General features: G+C 42.1%; 1 protein-coding gene across 3 annotated transcripts in view; it reads right to left on the reverse strand.

Annotated features, from left to right (window-relative positions):
* LOC126262258 (ERC protein 2-like) overlaps positions 1 to 19,843 on the reverse strand; it is a 637,007-nt gene that overhangs the window by 448,815 nt on the left and 168,349 nt on the right. Inside the window, exon 2 of one of the 3 annotated variants that reach the window (XM_049958747.1) lies at positions 12,088 to 13,625. The exons of the other annotated variants lie outside the window; for them this stretch is intronic. Within the exon in view, the coding sequence (XP_049814704.1) occupies positions 13,599 to 13,625 (27 nt within the window). The 3' untranslated portion in view covers positions 12,088 to 13,598. Of the gene's footprint in view, positions 1 to 12,087; positions 13,626 to 19,843 lie in introns of those variants that run through there. 3 annotated transcript variants of the gene reach the window in all.

Consider the following 19,843-nt stretch of genomic DNA (forward strand, 5'->3'; position numbering starts at 1 on the left):
GCCCCCATGTAGTGATGTGGCCGTCAGCTGTCAAACCACACACAGACGCCCATTAAGGTCCCGCACGCATGACACCTGAGAAATTCCTCACGAAATACGTGATCACCTAGGTATCATTGATGATGCAACCAGATGCGCACGCCATCACAGCCACGAGCTGCCACCAGACACAGGTGAAAGTTGCCTCTGTTTTCGAGTATACAGTCAATGTTATACTGACGTCACAGAACTCCAAGGCGCGCTCACACAGCCCCCATATGGGAGACACCTCCGGGCAGCACGTGTCTCTACCATTGATGACAGATTAGTACAGGGCGCATTGTTCCTAGTGTTACATTAGAGATGAGTCTAAGCGTACTTAATTTGCCAGCATGACTGACACAACACCGTGAAGTGCACACACGTAGCTACAAACCTTCACAAGCACATCTAACAAGGTTCTCAATCTTATACTCTTGTCATGTGACTATGTAAAAAAAAGAACTGAGTCGACCTCGCGGAAATTGTATAGTGTCCCAGAAATAGTTAACGCTCGCTTTCTTGAAGTCTCAGCTTGTACGCACGAAAATTCTTGCCCTAACAGAACCTGTCTCGAAAATAACGCAGAATAACGTCGAATGCAGTCTTCCTCGCAGACCTAACGTGGTACCAAGTCCATCATGTGTTACCCTTCCTGCTTTCAACATACAACAAATGTTCTCTGCACTATGTAGAGGCTCCGATATCCCAGCACAAAGGATGTGAATGAATTGAGGAGTATGATTGGCTCTTATCGAATTTACCCACCGAATTACTGATGCCGCCGGTATGGAAGCACAATTCACATTTTCTTTCTTTCTGCAGACGGGACTTTCAGTGGTACAATTATTTTGCACAGATCGCTAAATTGCATTGACAGTTAAACCCACAAAGTTGTCTACAGATCATCAAATACATATGAGACTCACAAGATTATTGGAAGCCAGGAAGATATTTACCAGAGTAACTACAATTAAATATTATGATTGCTGCTACAGTCTGACACCAATCAATATATAGGTAATGTCTCCTTTTGACGGCTGTGCTTTTGGAATGAATCTCAGTATCTATAGCGCACATAATTTTCCATGTAAAAAATCTCTCTCATATCCTTGCACTTATCTATGAGCTGAATCTATATGCCCCTCACGATGGGACACACAGTCATCCTCTCTAGTCATGCCACAACAAAAACCATAGTAACTTTACAATGCAATATATACACATTTTACACAATGTAAGCTACAGTAGCTTTACAATACAATATATACACATTTTACACAGTGCAGTTATCTTTTATATCTGTACAGCACCTGAAAAAATTATGGTATGCCTACACTCACACCTGCTATATGTCACGATGCTCCTCAGTCCTAGGGAAGCACCATCAGCCTTTTCTTTCTTTCTACAGACGTGACATTCAGCTGCAATAAACTATTTTGCACTGATCACCATATTGCACCGACAACTAAACCTCGCAAAGTGCCATACATATCGCCAAATATGGAAAGACTCTTACTCAATTACACTGCTCTCCCACTGAGGACAGGAGCTTGAATATTAGAGGATGAAACCGATCTCCAACCCAGCAATATATCACCACGTACTGTGTCGATGTAGTAATCATACAATTCATATCCTCCCCCATACAAAATCATCCCTTTTACATCTGAGCACCCTCAGTGGACCGAAGTAGCTGTCAGAACTGTTTTACAAATTCAGGACCGTTTCCCCTTGGCACAAACGTGTTACTGTTTCTGCTCCGAACCTGCTTCCTTGCTTGCTCGCTTTTCTACACACATCTCCAGACTTGGGTATTACAAGAACACATGTATTTTCGCATGGTTCGCCATAATATTATACGATTTTCGCGGTACTTCTCGATATCAGGCACTAGGCAGCATCCTACCGATCGCTAGTGCAACATAATTCCAAAGATATAGGCTGGGAATTATTTCTCTATCACCCCAAACTTTAGCGAGGTGCAGCATGCTATAAACCACTGAGTAACTAGAAACAAATAGAGGAAACTGATATTTCCACTCTCGAATACCGATGTCGGTGATGTAACAGATTCCAAATCATCCCTGTAATTTAAAAGCCAACTAATGTCTTTCCCATGTCTAGAGAACAGGCAAACATGTCTTCCACATGCTAGATACACACACCACAATTGATCTTCTCTCAACTAAAAAAGGTGCGAAATGTGCAGAAGCAGTCAACCAAACAATTTACATGGGATGGAATAACGGTCCAGCGCAAATGCAACTCCATACACAATCTTCTCAAATTTCCACTTGATCACGAAAGCCACCCAATACATACTACGTATTAGTTCGCTATTCGGTCGTCTAGACGAACTCAGGTACATTCCTACACTCCAACAGGCCTCTGCATTCGGATAGCTGGTACCATTAACAGGAAACATGAATCATTCCCTCCACAGGCCATGCAAACACGGAATCATTCTAGAAAACCAGTCACATATATGTTTTATCATCATACTTACAATTAAATGTTACAATCGCGATCTCAATTGAATGGCATTCAACAATGAGCGAAGTATCGCAAATACACCCTGCTGAAGGCTGTGGCTCTGGAAATGGAAATATCTGTACCTTCCTTACGACTGGACATAGTCATCTCCTTTACACATATCAGAACACAAACACATTCATTATAAGCCCAATGCTCAAATGCGAATATATCATGCACCCCCCACTACTACTAAGTATAATACTTCACCAATACATGATTCCATACAATGCAAAATAATACTGACCAAAAATCACAATGGGTGGGCATATCTCTTGGGTTTTTCTTGCGAGTGCTACCACTGTGTCTTAGAAAGAGAGACGTAATTGGCCAGATGTTAAAAAAACCAGATTGCAATAACTACTGTATGTTACTGTCACAAGCAGTCTTGATTCTACAGCTGCACGCAAGTATCCATGTTAAAAGCTATGCCCACTTTACAAATCGAGGTACGAAATTACCTCTGAATGAGGTGTTTTTTTCTGGACAAATACCATAACGGTGATCGTAGAAATGTGTATTATCAGACCAACATGTAGTCCACGATGCAACCTCGTGATAAAATTACCGCATTTTGAAAGTGATTCAGCTATGGAACGTGGTATGCAAGCGGTATTTGCAACTCCCTCACACCACCCCAGCTAGATAATTTTATAGTATTTGTAGTGCATTCTGTCTCGATACCAAATCAGATGTTCCACGATATATCCACCAAGTTATAGGCAACGACTGACTGAGAAGGAACACAAACAGTAGTAGTAGATGATGTGCTGATTGAGGTCATAAGAAAATGTACACTAGTTTCTCAGATCTCTGGTGTTATGCTATCCGCTAGAAATGATGTCCATGATTTGGAATCAGGTCTTACCATTCAAGCACATACCTGCACTGGACCATATTGACAATTCCTTTAATGATTACAACCGATACTCAATCATATTTCTGCCACTCTCATATCTCGCAGCGAGTTACTTTCCTCGGACCTATCTGCTACAGTAAAATTACAACCTGGTTTCAGTCAGTCCCTACACATCTTGCAACTGATCCCATTTCTACAGCTTTGCCCATGTGATCGTTCCAATTTAAGTCAGAACTGAGCAGAAGTCAGAGAAAGACAGATCCACCACCTTCTGCAAAATGTGTATAAACAGAATTACCTGAGTTAGTGCAGCAGGACCATGTTTTGACCATTCGGCGGAAATGCCCACAATGTGGTACATATCCAAAAAGATACTACAGTCCGAAGTAGATCCGCATCCATTCAAATCAATCAGCCCAACATACTATCCTCGTTATTCTCTACCCCTCCAACAAAGAAAAATTAGGAACTATAAAAGCCCCACTAACTTCATCCGATATAGAAGTCACCTAGGAACCGATGCTGGTGCAATGACACATAGCTGTGGTGCGCTCCAGCGCAGAGAAGGAGATTTAGCAATGCTCCCCAGAATAACGCAGAGTGCAGCCCTCCAAGCATTCCTAATGGTATACCCCACCCCTCACCGAAATTTCACCTCAAACTGCTGCTCCTGCTACTGCTGCCTGTGTGGCACGATCCTATTAAATATACAGTCACTGCAAAGGCCACTTTAAAGTTTGATCACCTATATTCTAGGCGAATGATCGTATCCCACAGAATACTCTAAATCACATGAGATGCTCCCTCTAGTCCTGTTTAGTTGTTTGAAACACTGTTTTCTAGCACGCTTTTGTGCAATGCCAAACACTTCGTTTTTCTGCCACGACTGCCAGAGTTTTTCGGCGTTGGCATAGGTTTCCAAACTACAGTCCGAAGAAGATTCACGAGCTCTATATTTAGACTCGTTTCTCACACTGACGGAATAGCTGATGGATCTGCAGTCCCTTTCGACTGATTCCTCATATTGCACTCAAGTACGCTATCAGTGTTACAGTGCTATCCACCCCAGAAGGTGCTGTCCATCCAGCAAAACTATTTCCTCAACTCAAACAAGCGATATCAGTCAATAATTATGTGATAACCAACAGTGTGCCAGTGCACAAATGGGATGGAAAAGACAACATCGATGTACTCTAATAATAAGCATCACAGTTGATAGCATGAACAACTTTAGCAATTTTACAGTAACTTCAACATAGGCCAATGATGTGACAGCATGTTGCCCCACTTTCAGTAAACCACACCTTCTCCACTTTGTGAATAGCATTGCGAACATGGATAGATGACTGTGCAGTATGTCCACTCAGTGTTAATTCTCGAACACATAAATCATCAAAGTATGCCAGACAGCGCTCCACATATTTCTATCACCTCCAGCATAGTGTATAATTTACGATCTCTCTCTCTGCATATGGGAGTCACAGAGCATTCTCGCTGTCATAGGGTAAAATTAGAGAGTGAAAGACTCTCTTCACACTGTCATAGACCAACCCATCTTGCAGCATTGTTAGCGAATTAATCTGAAACCGACCAGAAGAAGACTGCTACACTCCACGTCTCGTGAATGAATGGAGCTTTCCGAGTCCTCAACCATCTCGAGATGCGCCCATGTCGAGGAGATTAGCACTCCTCTTCAATTATAAAACTGGTTCAAATGGCTCTGAGCGCTATGGGACTTAACTGCTGAGGTCATCAGTCCTCTAGAACTTAGAACTACTTAAACCTAACTAACCTAAGGACATCACACACAGCCATGCCTGAGGCAGGATTTGAACCTGCGACCGTAGCAGAAGTGCGGTTCCAGACTGTAGCGCCTAGAACTGCTCGGCCACTCTGGCCGGCTATCGATGTATAGTAACAGATTTCAAAGTGCCATGAAGTAATAGCAGACAGTTAAGAAGAACAAGAAAAGAATGATTTTTATGCGCAATGAAGCTCCAGATGGATGGAGTTCGACGCATTTTTATGTAAATCAACCAAGCTATCAACTCCAAAGTATTGTTCTAGAGTCTACAATCGGTACCTGGAAGGTATTGGTAAGAGAGAACAAACACACACACTCCTAAGGATACAATGATCTGCACTTTCTCGCCAAAAGCCGCCATCTTGGATGACGTCATCGCCGCCATCTTGGATAACGGTATTTTGGCGTAGAATGAACGTTGTCCCAATACTTAGGCCCAGATGTTTAATTGATGTGGCTTCCTCAAGTAACACATTACTGATACTGTATTTGAACCTTACAAATGTGTATTGCCTACTCAACCGCATTAAGTTACAGTTTTCTATATTTAGAGCACGCTTCCAATGTTCACACCAAACAGAAATTCTGTCTCAGACATCTTTCTACAGTCACTGAAAGGCGATTTATTTATTTATTTATTTATTTAAATAAGAAGCTTACCATAGCTGTGGTTGAGCTTTAGTGAGCTGTGTCTGGTTATTACTTTGCTGCTAAATGTGTCGTTACAAATTCGCAACGTATTCTATAAATAGCAAATGCCTAACAGTCTTCCAAACCAAAACGTCACGAAGGTTTACCGATTTCCACTGTTCACTTTAAACATAGAAACAATAACTACAACAACAACAAATTTAGCAGGCAAATAATAGCCAAGCGCACTACATGACAGGAAAAATACAGCAATGATAAGCTTAAAAAGTGGGCATATGACTCTATGTTACTGGAATACATAGTTTAGATGTTATATACTAAACAAAAATTAAATTCAGGCTTTTACCCTTACATACCTTATTTCAGATCACATACTGTATTACATTTTGGCGCCAAAGTACTTGTATAGGCATACAGATATATGTAAACAGACAGAATAAGGCACTGCGGTCGACAACGCCTATATAAGACAACACGTGTATGGCGCAGTTGTTAGATCGGTTACTGCAGCTACAATGGCACGCTATTAACATTTCAGTGAGTTTGAACTTGGCGTTATAGTTGGCACACACGCGATGGGACACAACATCTCCGAGGTAGTAATGAAGTGGGGATTTTCCCGTACGACCATTTCAAGAGTTTAGGGCGAACAACAGCAATCCGGTAGAACATCAAATCTACGACATAGCTGCGACCGGAAAAAAATCCTGAAAGAACGAGACCAACGACGAAAAGTGAATCGTTCAACGTTACAGAAGTGCACCCCTTCCGCAAATTGCTGCAGATTTCAGTGCTGGGCCATCGACAAGTGTCAGCGTGCGAACCACTTAACGAAACATCATCGATATGGGCGTTCGGAGCCGAAGGCCCACTCGTGTACCATTGATGACTGCACGACACAAAGCTTTACGCTTCGCTTGGGCCCGTCAACACCGACATTGGACTGTTAATGACTGGAAACTAGTTGCCTGGTCGGACGAGTCTCGTTTCAAACTGGATCGAGCGGATGGACGTGTACGAGTATGGAGACAACCTCATGAATCCATGGACACTGCATGTCCGCAGGAGACTATTCAAGCTGGTGGAGGCCCTGTAATGGTGTGGGGCGTGTGGAGTTGGAGCGATATCGGACTCCTAATACGTCTAGATACGACTTTGACAGGTGTCTCGTACGTAAGCATCCTGCCTGATCACCTGCATCCATTCATGTCCATTGAGTAATTCAAGGACAATGCGACACCCCACACGTCCACAATTGCTACAGAGTGGCTCCAGGAACTCTCTTCTGAATTTAAGAAATTCCACTGGCCACCAAACTACGAAACAGTGTCATACAGAGTTAAGGCTGGTTTTTGTTGGCAGCCACAGGGCATAGAGAATGTTCAAAGAGGTACATACGTATTTAATCTAAACGACAACGAGATGCAATATCAACCTATTTAGAATTTGTATGAATACATTTCAGAAGCAATACAAGAAAAAAACTTCACTGAAGATGCCACAGTTATAGTGAAACACGTTTGGACATTAAAAATAAAAAGAAATTGTGTTCTCGGAAGAAAGTGGGCCCTCCTTAATTCATTATTATTTTCTGCAAGCACGGGAACAGAGCTTTAAATTCCGCTATGACAGCTTTGCAAACTACCGTATCTATTGTCAACAGAGAGGTATGAGCAGGGCAACTGAATGAAAAACGCGGCAAGTGTACTTTGAAGGATAATTTGTAGCGAAATTTAAGGCCCTTTATTCGGGGTAAGAGTGTGGGCCAGTTGCAGTTCCGTCCGGTAGGAAGCGCAGTAACGGATGGATAGCAGCCGCACCCCGGGCCGATGGCTGGGAATGTAGGGCGATCCGGCTGTAAACGCGCGGCGATAACCACCGTCCTGGAGGGGATTTAAGCACTGCTCCCCGTCCGGGGCTCCTGCATATTGATGAACCGACAGCGCCGGCCAAATCTCTTTAACAGTCTGCTCCAGCGGCAAATACGACGCTCCGCAGCAGAAAGGACGAACAGCACCTCGCGAGGCGCTCAAATCCCACTGCTGTCTCATGCCGCAGCATGGCAAGCATACCGATTTTCGACGAAACACAGATTATTCTGTATTTTACATAGACACGAACTGAAACAATAATTCGAATAATTTACATCGTAAATAATTGTTGTAGTATATTATTCATCGCCAGCCGCGGTGGCCGAGCGGTGCTAGGCGCTTCAGTCCGGAAACGCGCGACTTCTACGGTCGCAGGTTCGAATCCTGCATCGGGCATGGATGTGTATGATATCCTTAGGTTAGTTAGGTTTAAGTAGTTCTAAGTTCTAGGGGATTGATGGCCTCAGATGTTAAGTCCCAAAGTGCTCAGAGCCATTTTTTTATATTATTCATCAGTCTGAGGTCTTTCCCGGAGAGTGATTAAAAGAAAAGATAGAGGAATTCAGAGAAGAGATGTGGGATTCGTCAGCGATTTGTTCAGTCAGTATGAGAGCTTGATAGTAATGTTCGACACTGTCGAATGGGAGACTACAAAGGCACAGAGCATCGCAGAAAGTTTTACTCTTCAAATTCCAAGAAAGGGCGATCAAAGACGAGTCACAAAACTAATTAATTTCCTTCAGAACTCTGAATCATGCATCATGTACACAACACCAAAGTTAAAGAGATTCAGGCTTATGATGAAGCTTACCGGAAATCGCTCTTTCCGTGAAATGACTACGAAGGGTGATTGTTGTACACAATGCATCCCCTGTCACTCACCGCACTGTAACTTCACGTGTACTTGTATGCACGGCACTGGTCGTCAAACTTTTCTGCCTAAGAACCAATACTGACATTGTACGGCGACACCTTGGGCCGTATAGGAAAGGGGGGAAGGGAGGGGGGGGGTATAAAGCAGCCGATAAAACAGAAATTGAAATTTCGCTAAACCATGGTCATTGATAGAATCTTACCACTTACAAATTTTGAATCTACATGTGGTAAGCTACCACAACTGCTATTTTTAAGTGAAAAACAAAATAACGTATTGGAGCTACATGGATTTTTCTGAAGGCTTACATCGTGACCAATTTTCCCTACCGAAGCGGGTACTGTGACCAGTGCTATCGCAACAAGATTCCATGAGTCTTTTTCTGATTTCCGAGCACATTCTCTAGACATCTTCACACCATAGTATCTGAAAGCGGCTTAATCAGACTGTTTTCAGTCGGACTAATGTATAGGGCCAATAATAGAACACAAGCGGTTTTAAATAATATAACTCAATTTATTCAAAATTGTCGCAAAGTGACAGAATGGTCCATTATAGCTTTGTATATAAAAGGGTTTCGAAGCCAATTTTACTTCGTGTATTGTGCGTATTTTTTGGAAGTAACTAACTCTTAATGGTGTGAACACCTTGTCCGCATTTTCCCGATCGTACGGCACGTCGACATCAGTGATCCACAGAAGAAACTATCAAACTGAAATAAATAACAAGGAGATACGGTACATTTGTAGGCCACAAGACGTTGTTCAAACATTGATACTGTACAAAATTATTACTCTTCATACAACTGAGGTAACAAGAGTAATATATATGACTTACCATGCATCAGGCGACTCAAAAAAAAAAATTCTTTACTAAAAAATAACGGAAGAAGCTTACACTGTTAGTCTCACTGACAACAATGGCGTCGTATAGCAGAACTAGCCTGACCTCTTCTCGGCAGTGCTGTTCAGGGCAAAAAAATACGCCATGGCCACTTCCACAAATTAGTAACTCATATGATACTGCGTGAAGAGTTTCACAGAGCTCTGAAAGACCTGAGTCGAAACAAGGCCCCAGGAGTAGACAACATTCCATTAGAACTACTGACGGCCTTGGGAGAGCCAGTCCTGACAAAACTCTACGATCTGGTGAGCAAGATGTATGACACAGGCGAAATACCCACAGACTTCAAGAAGAATATAATAATTCCAATCCCCAAGAAAGCAGGTGTTGACAGATGTGAAAATTGCCGAACTATCAGTTTAATACGTCACGGCTGCAAAATACTAACGCGAATTCTTTACAGACGATTGGAAAAACTAGTAGAAGCCTACCTAGGGGAAGATCAGTTTGGATTCCGTAGAAATATTGGAACACGTGAGGCAATACTGACCCTACGGCTTGTCTTAGAAGCTAGATTAAGGAAAGGCAAACCTACGTTTCTAGCATTTGTAAACTTAGAGAAAGCTTTTGAGAATGTTGACTGGAATACTCTCTTTCAAATTCTGAAGGTGGCAGGGGTAAAATTCAGGGAACGAAAGTCTATTTACAATTTGTATAGAAACCAAATGGCAGTTATAAGAGTCGAGGGGCATGAAAGGGAAGCAGTGGTTGGGAAGGGAGTGAGACAGGGTTGTAGCCTCTCCCCGATGTTATTCAACCTGTATATTGAGCAAGCAGTGAAGCAAACAAAAGAAAAATTCGGAGTAGGTATTAAAATCCATGGGGAAGAAATAAAAACTTTAAGGTTCGCCGATGACATTGTAATTCTGTCAGAGACAGCAAAGAACTTGGAAGAGTAGTTGAACGGAATGGATAGTGTCTTGAAAGGAGGATATAAGATGAACATCAACAAAAGCAAAACGAGGATAATGGAATGTAATCGAATTAAGTCGGGTGATGCTGAGGGTATTAGATTAGGAAATGAGACACTTAAAGTAGTAAAGGAGTTTTGATATTTGGGGAGCAAAATAACTGATGATGGTCGAAGTAGAGAGGATATAACATGTAGACTGGCAATGGCAAGGAAAGCGTTTCTGAAGAAGAGAAATTTGTTAACATCGAGTATAGATTTAAGTGTCAGGAAGTCGTTTCTGAAAGTATTTGTATGGAGTGTAGCCATGTATGGAAGTGAAACATGGATGATAAATAGCTTAGACAAGAAGAGAATAGAAGCTTTCGAAATGTGTTGCTACAGAAGAATGCTGAAGAGTAGATGGGTAGATCACATAACTAACAAGGAGGTACTAAAAAGAATTGGGGAGAAGAGGAGTTTGTGGCACGACTTGACTAGAAGAAGGGATCGGTTGGTAGGACATGTTCTGAGGCATCAAGGGATCACCAATTTAGTATTGGAGGGCAGCGTAGAGGGTAAAAATCGTAGAGGGAGACCAAGAGATGAATACACCAAGCAGATTCAGAAGGATGTAGGTTGCAGTAGGTACTGGGAGATGAAGAAGCTTGCACAGGATAGAGTAGCATGGAGAGCTGCATCAAACCAGTCTCAGGACTGAAGACCACAACAACAACAACATGAATTAATAACAGTAATTGCAATACGAAACACGATCACGAATGTTAGTAAATGTTTTGAATGTTGTATCTCTTTCAGCCATTGCATTGTATCACAATAGCCTTAATATGAGCCGGCCGAGGTGGCCGAGCGGTTCTAGGCGCTACAGTCTGGAACCGCGCGCCTGCTACGGTCGCAGTTTCTAATCCTGCCTCGGGCATGGATGTGTGTGATGTCTTTAGGTTAGTTAGGATTAAGTAGTTCTAACTTCTAGGGGACTGACGACGTCCGATGTTAAGTCCCATAGTGCTCAGAGCCATTTGTGAACCTTAATATGATTTCATATTGCTTACTACAAACAAGTACCACATTTGAAGTTGAACGTTTCTATAAAGCGCATTCATTATTCGATGTTACTTACACGATAGTAGCTTATCGGTGCTAGACGCGCACGCTACTGAGTTTTGAGCACTGGAAGACAGAGTTAAAATATTCCCCCTCTCACTCCTATGAACCCCCGCGGTGGCCGCGCTGCGTACCATTCTGCCCCTGACGTAAGCGGCGAACTTTACTTGGCTCACGTCCAAATTCACTAATGTCAACTAAAAATTAAGCACATCTTAAAATATTACTTTCTTTGTATTTTTGTTTGTTAATGAGCGAGGAAAATACGTTCTTAAGAACCTCTCAATGTTAGCTGACGTTTTTGGATTCGGCTATTGGTTGTTGCAAGGATATTATTATAAAATACGGCTGAGGACCGTGGGCCGCATGAATTCTTGATTCGGGCCGCAATGCGTCTCGCGAGCAGCAGTTTGACGTTAGTTATTTGGTCAGTTACATGTTCCACAGATCATTCTGCACGGCAGATCATAATCGTGTGGAACAAGTCATTTCACATTCACATCGCAAATTGATTTGTACATACTGTTAAATTCTGAACATTTATAAGCGTATTTTTTAATTCATAAAGAAAAAAATACATATGTGAAATAGTAAGTCCTACCCACCGTCTTTCATACATTACAGTAATAGAAATTCTTAAATAAACGGTGTTTCACAATTTCTAATAAATGCTTCCGGAAGTGTTGATAAAGTTTTACATAGGAATACGCAGAGTGGCACTAGCCTGTAAGCCGAGTTTACTATGCGCTGGGCCGGATCAGAATGCCAAACCCACTGTGCGGCGTCGTTCAGCACGTTTAAATATTTCCGAACGAGCTGTGGAAAGATTACTAAGTATTATGGTAGTCAGCGTTGTATCAACCGCAATGTTTAACGTTTGCGTATTGATTACCTTTTTCTGCGCACAAACACGTGCACACACACACACACACACACACACACACACACACACACACACACACACTCGCGCACACGCACACGCATTGACATTCACTCATGTCGTGTGTTCATTAGCAGGCGTTGCTTGTGGAGGTGCTGTAGACAACCTCGTCACACTGCTCGTGTCAGCACTGGTATGAAACCGATAAACGCAGGTAGGCTACTTGGGATCAGAGACTCCCGCAATACCACAACTATGATGGCGAACGCAGATTATCGAATGAAGTGGCAAAGGAATGCTTTGCAAATGGTTAGCATGAATATAAATTATCTTGCTTTATATGTCCTATTGCTTTATTTAGCATGACCTGACACTGACATACAGTGTGGTAAATTGCCCAATACTTCGAATTTCAAAACTATTCTTGAAAGATTAACGAATTGTTTTTACAATTGATTTCCAAAAAAATACGTTATTGCAGGGCCTGTGTTATTCCCAATTACGATGCAAAGTTCATTCGGACACACATGCATGCAAGTCCGAAGGAACTACGCATCGTATTTGGCCGCCGACAGCTGGCAAGCGAATTTTAAGTAGAATGTCTCCCCTGTACGGGAATATACATAATGGATGAACGTGTACAGGTTACGGAGACTTGGTCGACGAGTTGTGGAGGTGTGGGTCAGGCTGTGAGTCGTGCTCGGATAGCCAAATGGTAAAGCGACCCCTCGCGAAAAGCGGGAAATCAGGGTTCGAGTCCCGGTCCGGCACAAATTTTCACTGTCGTCATTCCATTATACAGCTAATGGTAGTCCATATTCGCAGTTGCGAATGGATTTCATGTATTCCAAAAAAATGTTCAACGCAATGATTTCAGAGCGTTTTCTAATGTGATGCGTGATGTTCGCTTACCACGTTGTTACAAAACTGCTGAATTTCAACATTTCATCGTTCTTCGTCAATGAAAAAGAACAACAGCCGGGCACTTACTAGCAAAGCATTCGACACTTAAAGAGGAAGTTAATATTGAGTCCTATGAGGCCCCCATTCCTTGGGACAGAAAGGATCAGCATTTCATATAATAACCAACATTTAAGATTAACACTAACGAATCTACGTTTGCTAAGAAACAGGAACGACTCTCTACCCATCGAAAATTTCGATACACTTACTTTTGCTCCACAAGCAGCTACAAGACGTTAGGTGTTCTCCTTACCTGAAACAAAAAACAACATTAATTTAGATATTGTGTCTGATGTGGTTAGTGAAGAAGAATTATTAAGTGTCGTTAGCAATTACGAGTTTAGAACGGATTGGCAGAACTCCAGTTAGTTTCATTTTAACAGAAATTTTTTAAAAAATACGTAATTTGGCACCGATAATATACTTCTCCACTGACGAATCAGTCTACGATTTCCCACAGCAACGAATGCTGCAGATAAAAACATGAGTTAAAAACACAGATACTGCATGCAACCGATATGTCCCATCAAGAAAAATAGGTAGCACAGGTTCAGGAAAAATTCATCGAACGTCTTCCACAAAAACAATAAATCTTTAGAGGTAGGATAAAAATTACGTGCATTCTTCTGTTTCTACATGCTAGCAAGTGAATTGCGTCCCTTTATTTCTTTAGTAACAGTGGAACAAAAGAAATAATTTCTAAATCTTACCACAGATGACAGATAGCTAATGAATCGTCTAACATCCGAAACGAAACATCATTTTTTCTGTTCCTTATAAAGTCATTCTGAGTTCGCACCTGGGATATCTATCCAGTTGCCGTCACAAGATAGATCGACTGCATGTGCGCGTCGATAGCTCACCAACTCCTACAGAATGGAGTATCTTTGATTTCAAACATAAAATTGTGTCATTTTTGAAGGAAAGCGTTGTCTTTTATAACAAATATTTCCAATTAAAATAGGAAAGTTCTTGTAATATACCGATAGTAGATTTCGTGGATGACGACTTCAAGGTGCTAATCCGATCAAACCTGAAATACAAAAATTAGCATACGGCGTATTTAATCACTTTGTATGAGTACCACAAAGATATCAAAGTTTTGTGTTACTGTAGGTAGGCCGGCCAGAGTGGCCGAGCGGTTCTAGGCGCTGCAGTCTGGAACCGAACGACCGCTACGGTCGCAGGTTCGAATCCTGCCTCGGGCATGGCTGTGTGTGATGTCCTTAGGTTAGTTAGGTTTAAGTAGTTCTAAGTTCTAGGGGACTGATGACCTAACTAACCTAAGGACATCACACACACCCATGCCCGAGGCAAGATTCGAACCTGCGACCGTAGCTGTCGAGCGGTTCCCGACTGTAGCGCCTATAACTTCTCGGCCACGCCGGCCGGCGCACTGGTATTTATTCAAGTTAAAAATACCGTCTTTCTGTCAACGTTTGTGTGTCCCTTAACTACGAAACCTTACGTCACAATCTGTGTAGGAAAAACCATTGGCACTAGCAGAAACCGAGGGAGGTGGCGCAGTGGTTAGACACTGGACTCGCATTCGGGAGGACGACGGTTCAATCCCGCGTCCGGCCATCCTGATTTAGGTTTTCCGTGATTTCCCTAAATCGCTCCAGGCAAATGCCGGGATGGTTCCTTTCAAAGGACACGGCAGACTTCCTTCCCCGTCCTTCCCTAATCCGATGAGACCGATGACCTCGCTGTCTGGTCTCCTTCCCCAAAACAATTAACCAACCAACCAACCACTAGCAAAGGAGGCACCGCAACTCGAATAGTTGAAACCGTATGAAAACGATTTTAAAATACGTAGATGTGTCTCTTATGCCACCCATCAGTGCCATCTATCTGTAAAACTATGATTCTGTGCACAAGCGATGACAGAAGGTTAACGAATGTAAATACTATACAGTAACACGTCCCTCCACCCCCTCCAACTCCAAAAAAGGACACGATCATGGTCTGCAGATTTCAGAAATTATAGGTCGGATATTATTTGACAAAATGTTAAACGTTTTCTTGAAACAATTTGTTAACATATGCAATAATTCCAGAATCATATTTCTCAAAGTAGAAAGAAGTTGCTTTGTTGTCGCACGTTCTACCCTTACTCGCCACCGAAGTGCTGATGTGGAATTTCAGTGAAGTGATCAACACACAGTGGAACGGAACAGTCAACACTTAACAAGGGTAAATTTGGACAGGATTAAGGGCGTCCGCAGAAATTTTTCCAAGAGTAGGCAAGAAGATTCCAAATTTACCAGTTTTGATAAAACTGATTCGGTAAATCTGAAACAGTATTGTGTTGTAAGAACTAAATTTTACAAAATGTGCACGAAACGTATTGTATATCCAAAGACCCACTGTCCTCTGCTTAGCAGTGTTAATGTAGGTTACTTTGGTCCTAAATGGTAATCATATTTCAATAATATACAAGTATCAAAGCACATCTTTTTACGTTATTACTATAAATATAAACGTCAAAGTTTTGATTCAACAATCTGAAATTACATCCCCACATGATTCAGTCCGCGATATCCAGCGAGATAAGAAATAATGCTAGAAACTATTCACAAAATTAATTTACCCCGACTCCCATAATGTTACCTTTAAACTGACAATAAAAAAGTTGAAATAGGGAAAAAGTCAGAATGACTCAGAAAATCCTACTGGATATCAACAAACATACCGCATTAGTAGTCCATGGAGTGATGCAACAGGAAATAAACTTAAAAAAAAGAAGCGTATTCGACTTTGGTGCCACCTATAACGACCACGACACTTCGTTTGCTCACGAAATTTCACATTTGTTCACGCCAGTGAGCTTATTTCATTACTTGCAAGGTTTCTGTTTTTTAGTGTCGACTGGATTAACTGAACTTGAACGAAATACGTTGCGAAAGCAACGTTTTTTTTTGGATTGATTGGCTAAAGTATAGCCCAGGGCTACTATGCGAGTTGATGAATGTGGGAACCTCCTAAAACAATCCTCAAATTTGCCAGTAGAATCAACTTTTAGTGTCCTACTACTGCACCAAGTACTGCTAGTATTTCCAGTTTGTCACATTATAGTGCGATCTGAGAACTGGACTGCTGAATTCGTAGCTTTGTGACTGCGTGTGGCGTTGTCCTGCCCTCTTAAACTGTGAGAAGGTCCCAATCCTAAAGAACAAATTTTTTTGACGTTGAAATTTCACGCTTTTTTCTCTCCTTTTCTAGCGCAAAAAATGGTATTTTCTTTTTTCGACTCATTTTTTAGGTATTAAGTACTGATGTACACACCAGCAATATAGCATGGCTGTGTTCTTCCGAGCATAAAACTGAATGCGAAGTCAGCAAGGCACAGACTTCCTTTGCATTATGAAGGGGAGCGGGTGTCCTTATCGGAACTGGGGATGGATAACCGGCACGTGTACTGATTCCATGTTTAAGCGCTGGGAATTGGCGGCCAGTGTGTTAGACCGGCTCCTTTTAGCAGCTCGGTAAGGGCTGAAGGAGAAATCCACTGAACAGGACTGAATACATTATTTCGGCACCGTTCTGTAAAGATTCCATCTTGACTGCTCATCAGCGCCGATACCGCAGCCGCATCAAGGAGTCGGCATAAATTCCCGTGAACAGACTGACAAGTAAGAAAACCCAAGGTGTATGGTCAGTTGCTAATGCTGCAAAATTTTTCGTCACGGTTGGGAATACTGAATCTGCAGCTTAGCGGATACGCTAACAATGATCGTTAGAAATTCGAAAGAATTCCTTAATGGAAATTGGAAGTTTGTGTGGTAAGTTCTATGGGAGCAAACTGCTAAGGTCATCGGTCCCTAGGCTTACACACTACTTAATCTAACTTACGCTAACGACAACACACATATCCATGTCCAAGGAAGAACTCGAACCTCCGACGGGGGTAGCCGCGCGAACCGTGGCAAGGCGCCTCAGACAGCACGGCTATACCTTAATGAAGAAAGACTTGTAGCGAGATACCAGAAGAGGACAAGTGCGCCCTCTTGCCTCTCCTTGCGGACGCTTATCGACACATTACGTACTTTCAGTACAATAATCCAGTATCAAAAGCCAGTGGGATCACATTATCCAGATTTTCGCCACGGACTGCGCCGTTCGGCTGTGTTTTAATCATTTCATTGAAACTGCATAAGATAAAAAAGGGAAGGAAGCACGACAGCAAAGCAACTTCTGTTTTGTGAAATCTGTCATTTCCGCTAGTTGATTTGTTGAATCTAACTCTATCACTGATCGCTAACTTTCTCTTTGTTTTATGATCGGGTTTGATCCGTTAGATCGTGAGATGCGTCTGTCTTCCTAAACTATGTAGTACAGAATATATTAAAAAATTTGTAGGCAAGTTATGCACGATGATGTAACTGGTCTAAGGGTTTAGGCTCTAAACCAGCCGTCGCCGTATCCGGCCCGCCGACGGTCTTGAATATGTATGACACAAAGCGGGGAAGACGAGAAGTTTTGATACAAATTAATTATTATGTTCAGAACACTATATCTTCACACCTGCGGAGACCACTTGCCTATGTTCCTTCAATTCACAATGTTCCAATTTTAAATTATTTATCTAGATATTGTATCTCTGTATTGTACGAAATAATGATGCGGCCCGCGCTCGTCTTTTCTGTCAGTTACCCGGCCCGGTCTTTGCTGACCTCTGGTCTAAACCGATCAAAAAATGAAGAAAAATTAAGCGATCAAAAAGTGTTTCCGATTTCATAAGTTCTTAAACACTTGATCGTTGTTTACTTTAATGTGAGCATGTCACCCTTCACCATTAGTACATTTATTAACTTACTTTATACTGCCTCACGGAAGTGGTCAGCTTTTGCTAAACAACGTTCCACTTATGACTCTCGTGACGCTGTTGCCGGAGTTCTCCGCTACATGGCACTGATTTTTGAGCGACTTTTTGCTTCTGTAGTCTTTAGACTGCTTAAATTTCCAATATCGATTGCACACAGCTGCAGAGTTTTAACATACGGTATAAATGATTTTGATGGATGGTAGTACAGACACACATCCCTGTACTTTAAGAATCATTTTACTTCCCTTGTCATTCGTAAGTTACGTAGTAAATCTCTAATCTTTTGTGTTTTCATCGCTTCTATCAGTGTAGACAATGTTGTCGTGTAGGTAGATATATCTTCCGATTATTCGGACGTAAAACTTGAAAATCACATCTGAAACCATATTTAGGACCAATGGGTGAGGTGGCGTAGGAGAGTGCATGCACTGCGCTGCAGACTATCGATAGCATATATAAACAAAAATGTCTTCGTAACCGAACTCGCCAATCCAAAAAGTTTCGAGACTGGTTAAATAAATTGAGAAAGGGTAAGATGGCGGTATTAATGCTTCAGGTGTTTTACCTACCCTCCCTTCACTTGAGTAAAACGCACAGAACGTTCATAGAACCACGAGGAACTGTCCGAAAAGTTCGTCTTCGGGATGTTGTTCAACTCGTGCGTCACACTGGCTTGAATGTCGGTTATGTCGTCAAAGCGTCGACCTTTCACGTGAATTTCTGCACACGGTCGTTTTGCGGTAGGTTCATATTGATAACACCAAGTCTCATCACTCGTGATAATTTTTTTCCAGAAAAGAACAGTCTCCGTTTTGCAAGTCACGTCGGGCGTCCATGCGACGTTCATTTTGTTTGGGAGTAAAGGTGTGTGGCACAAAATCTGCACACACTTTACTCTGCTTAAAAACATATTGGAGAACGACTTCAACACTGCATTTAGAGATGTTCCATTGCGATTTGTTACAGAACAACGTTGTCACACTACGGGCGCTCGCCCACTACTTAACACTGCCTGCTCACAACTGACTGCTCGAATGCACGTCTGTAATTTACAGTTGTTAGTTCAAGCTTCCACCATAATTACTGCGCTGACGTCGCTTATAGTGCTCCAAGAATAAAATCAGTCTCGGAACTTTTGGATGAACGCTACGTTTCAATTAAGTTTCAATCTGGAAAAAGGCGCAACATGGAATGGTTATAGACCGTTAGCAAATGTATCCAGGAACATTCGTCGTTAACGGTTCAAGTGTTTGCTGCCGGTAAAGATATTTCATATATATGTGGTGTCTGTTCTTTCGGACATGTCCAAAAGAACGGACACCATTTTAATCCTGCAGCCACCATGTATCAAAACACAAGGGAATTAGTGGTAATAGCTGCCAGTGGGAAAGTTCAAAATTTGCGACTGACCGAGATTCGAACCCGGGTCTCCTGTTTACTAGGTAGTTGCGCTAAACACTTTTTTTTACATAATAGTGAAAAAAATAAAATATCCTGCTTCTGTCAGTACAAAACAATAACGTTCTACGTTCCTCTTTTAGGCGCGTACCTCGCTAATCCCGTCATACCTCTCGTTGGTGTCGGGTACGTCTTCACGTGTGTTTGTGGATCCTCTCCACTGTCCTGGTCCATTCTTGTTCTGA

Source organism: Schistocerca nitens, chromosome 6 (assembly GCF_023898315.1).
Source record: "Schistocerca nitens isolate TAMUIC-IGC-003100 chromosome 6, iqSchNite1.1, whole genome shotgun sequence".
Taxonomy (NCBI): Eukaryota; Metazoa; Arthropoda; class Insecta; order Orthoptera; family Acrididae; genus Schistocerca; species Schistocerca nitens.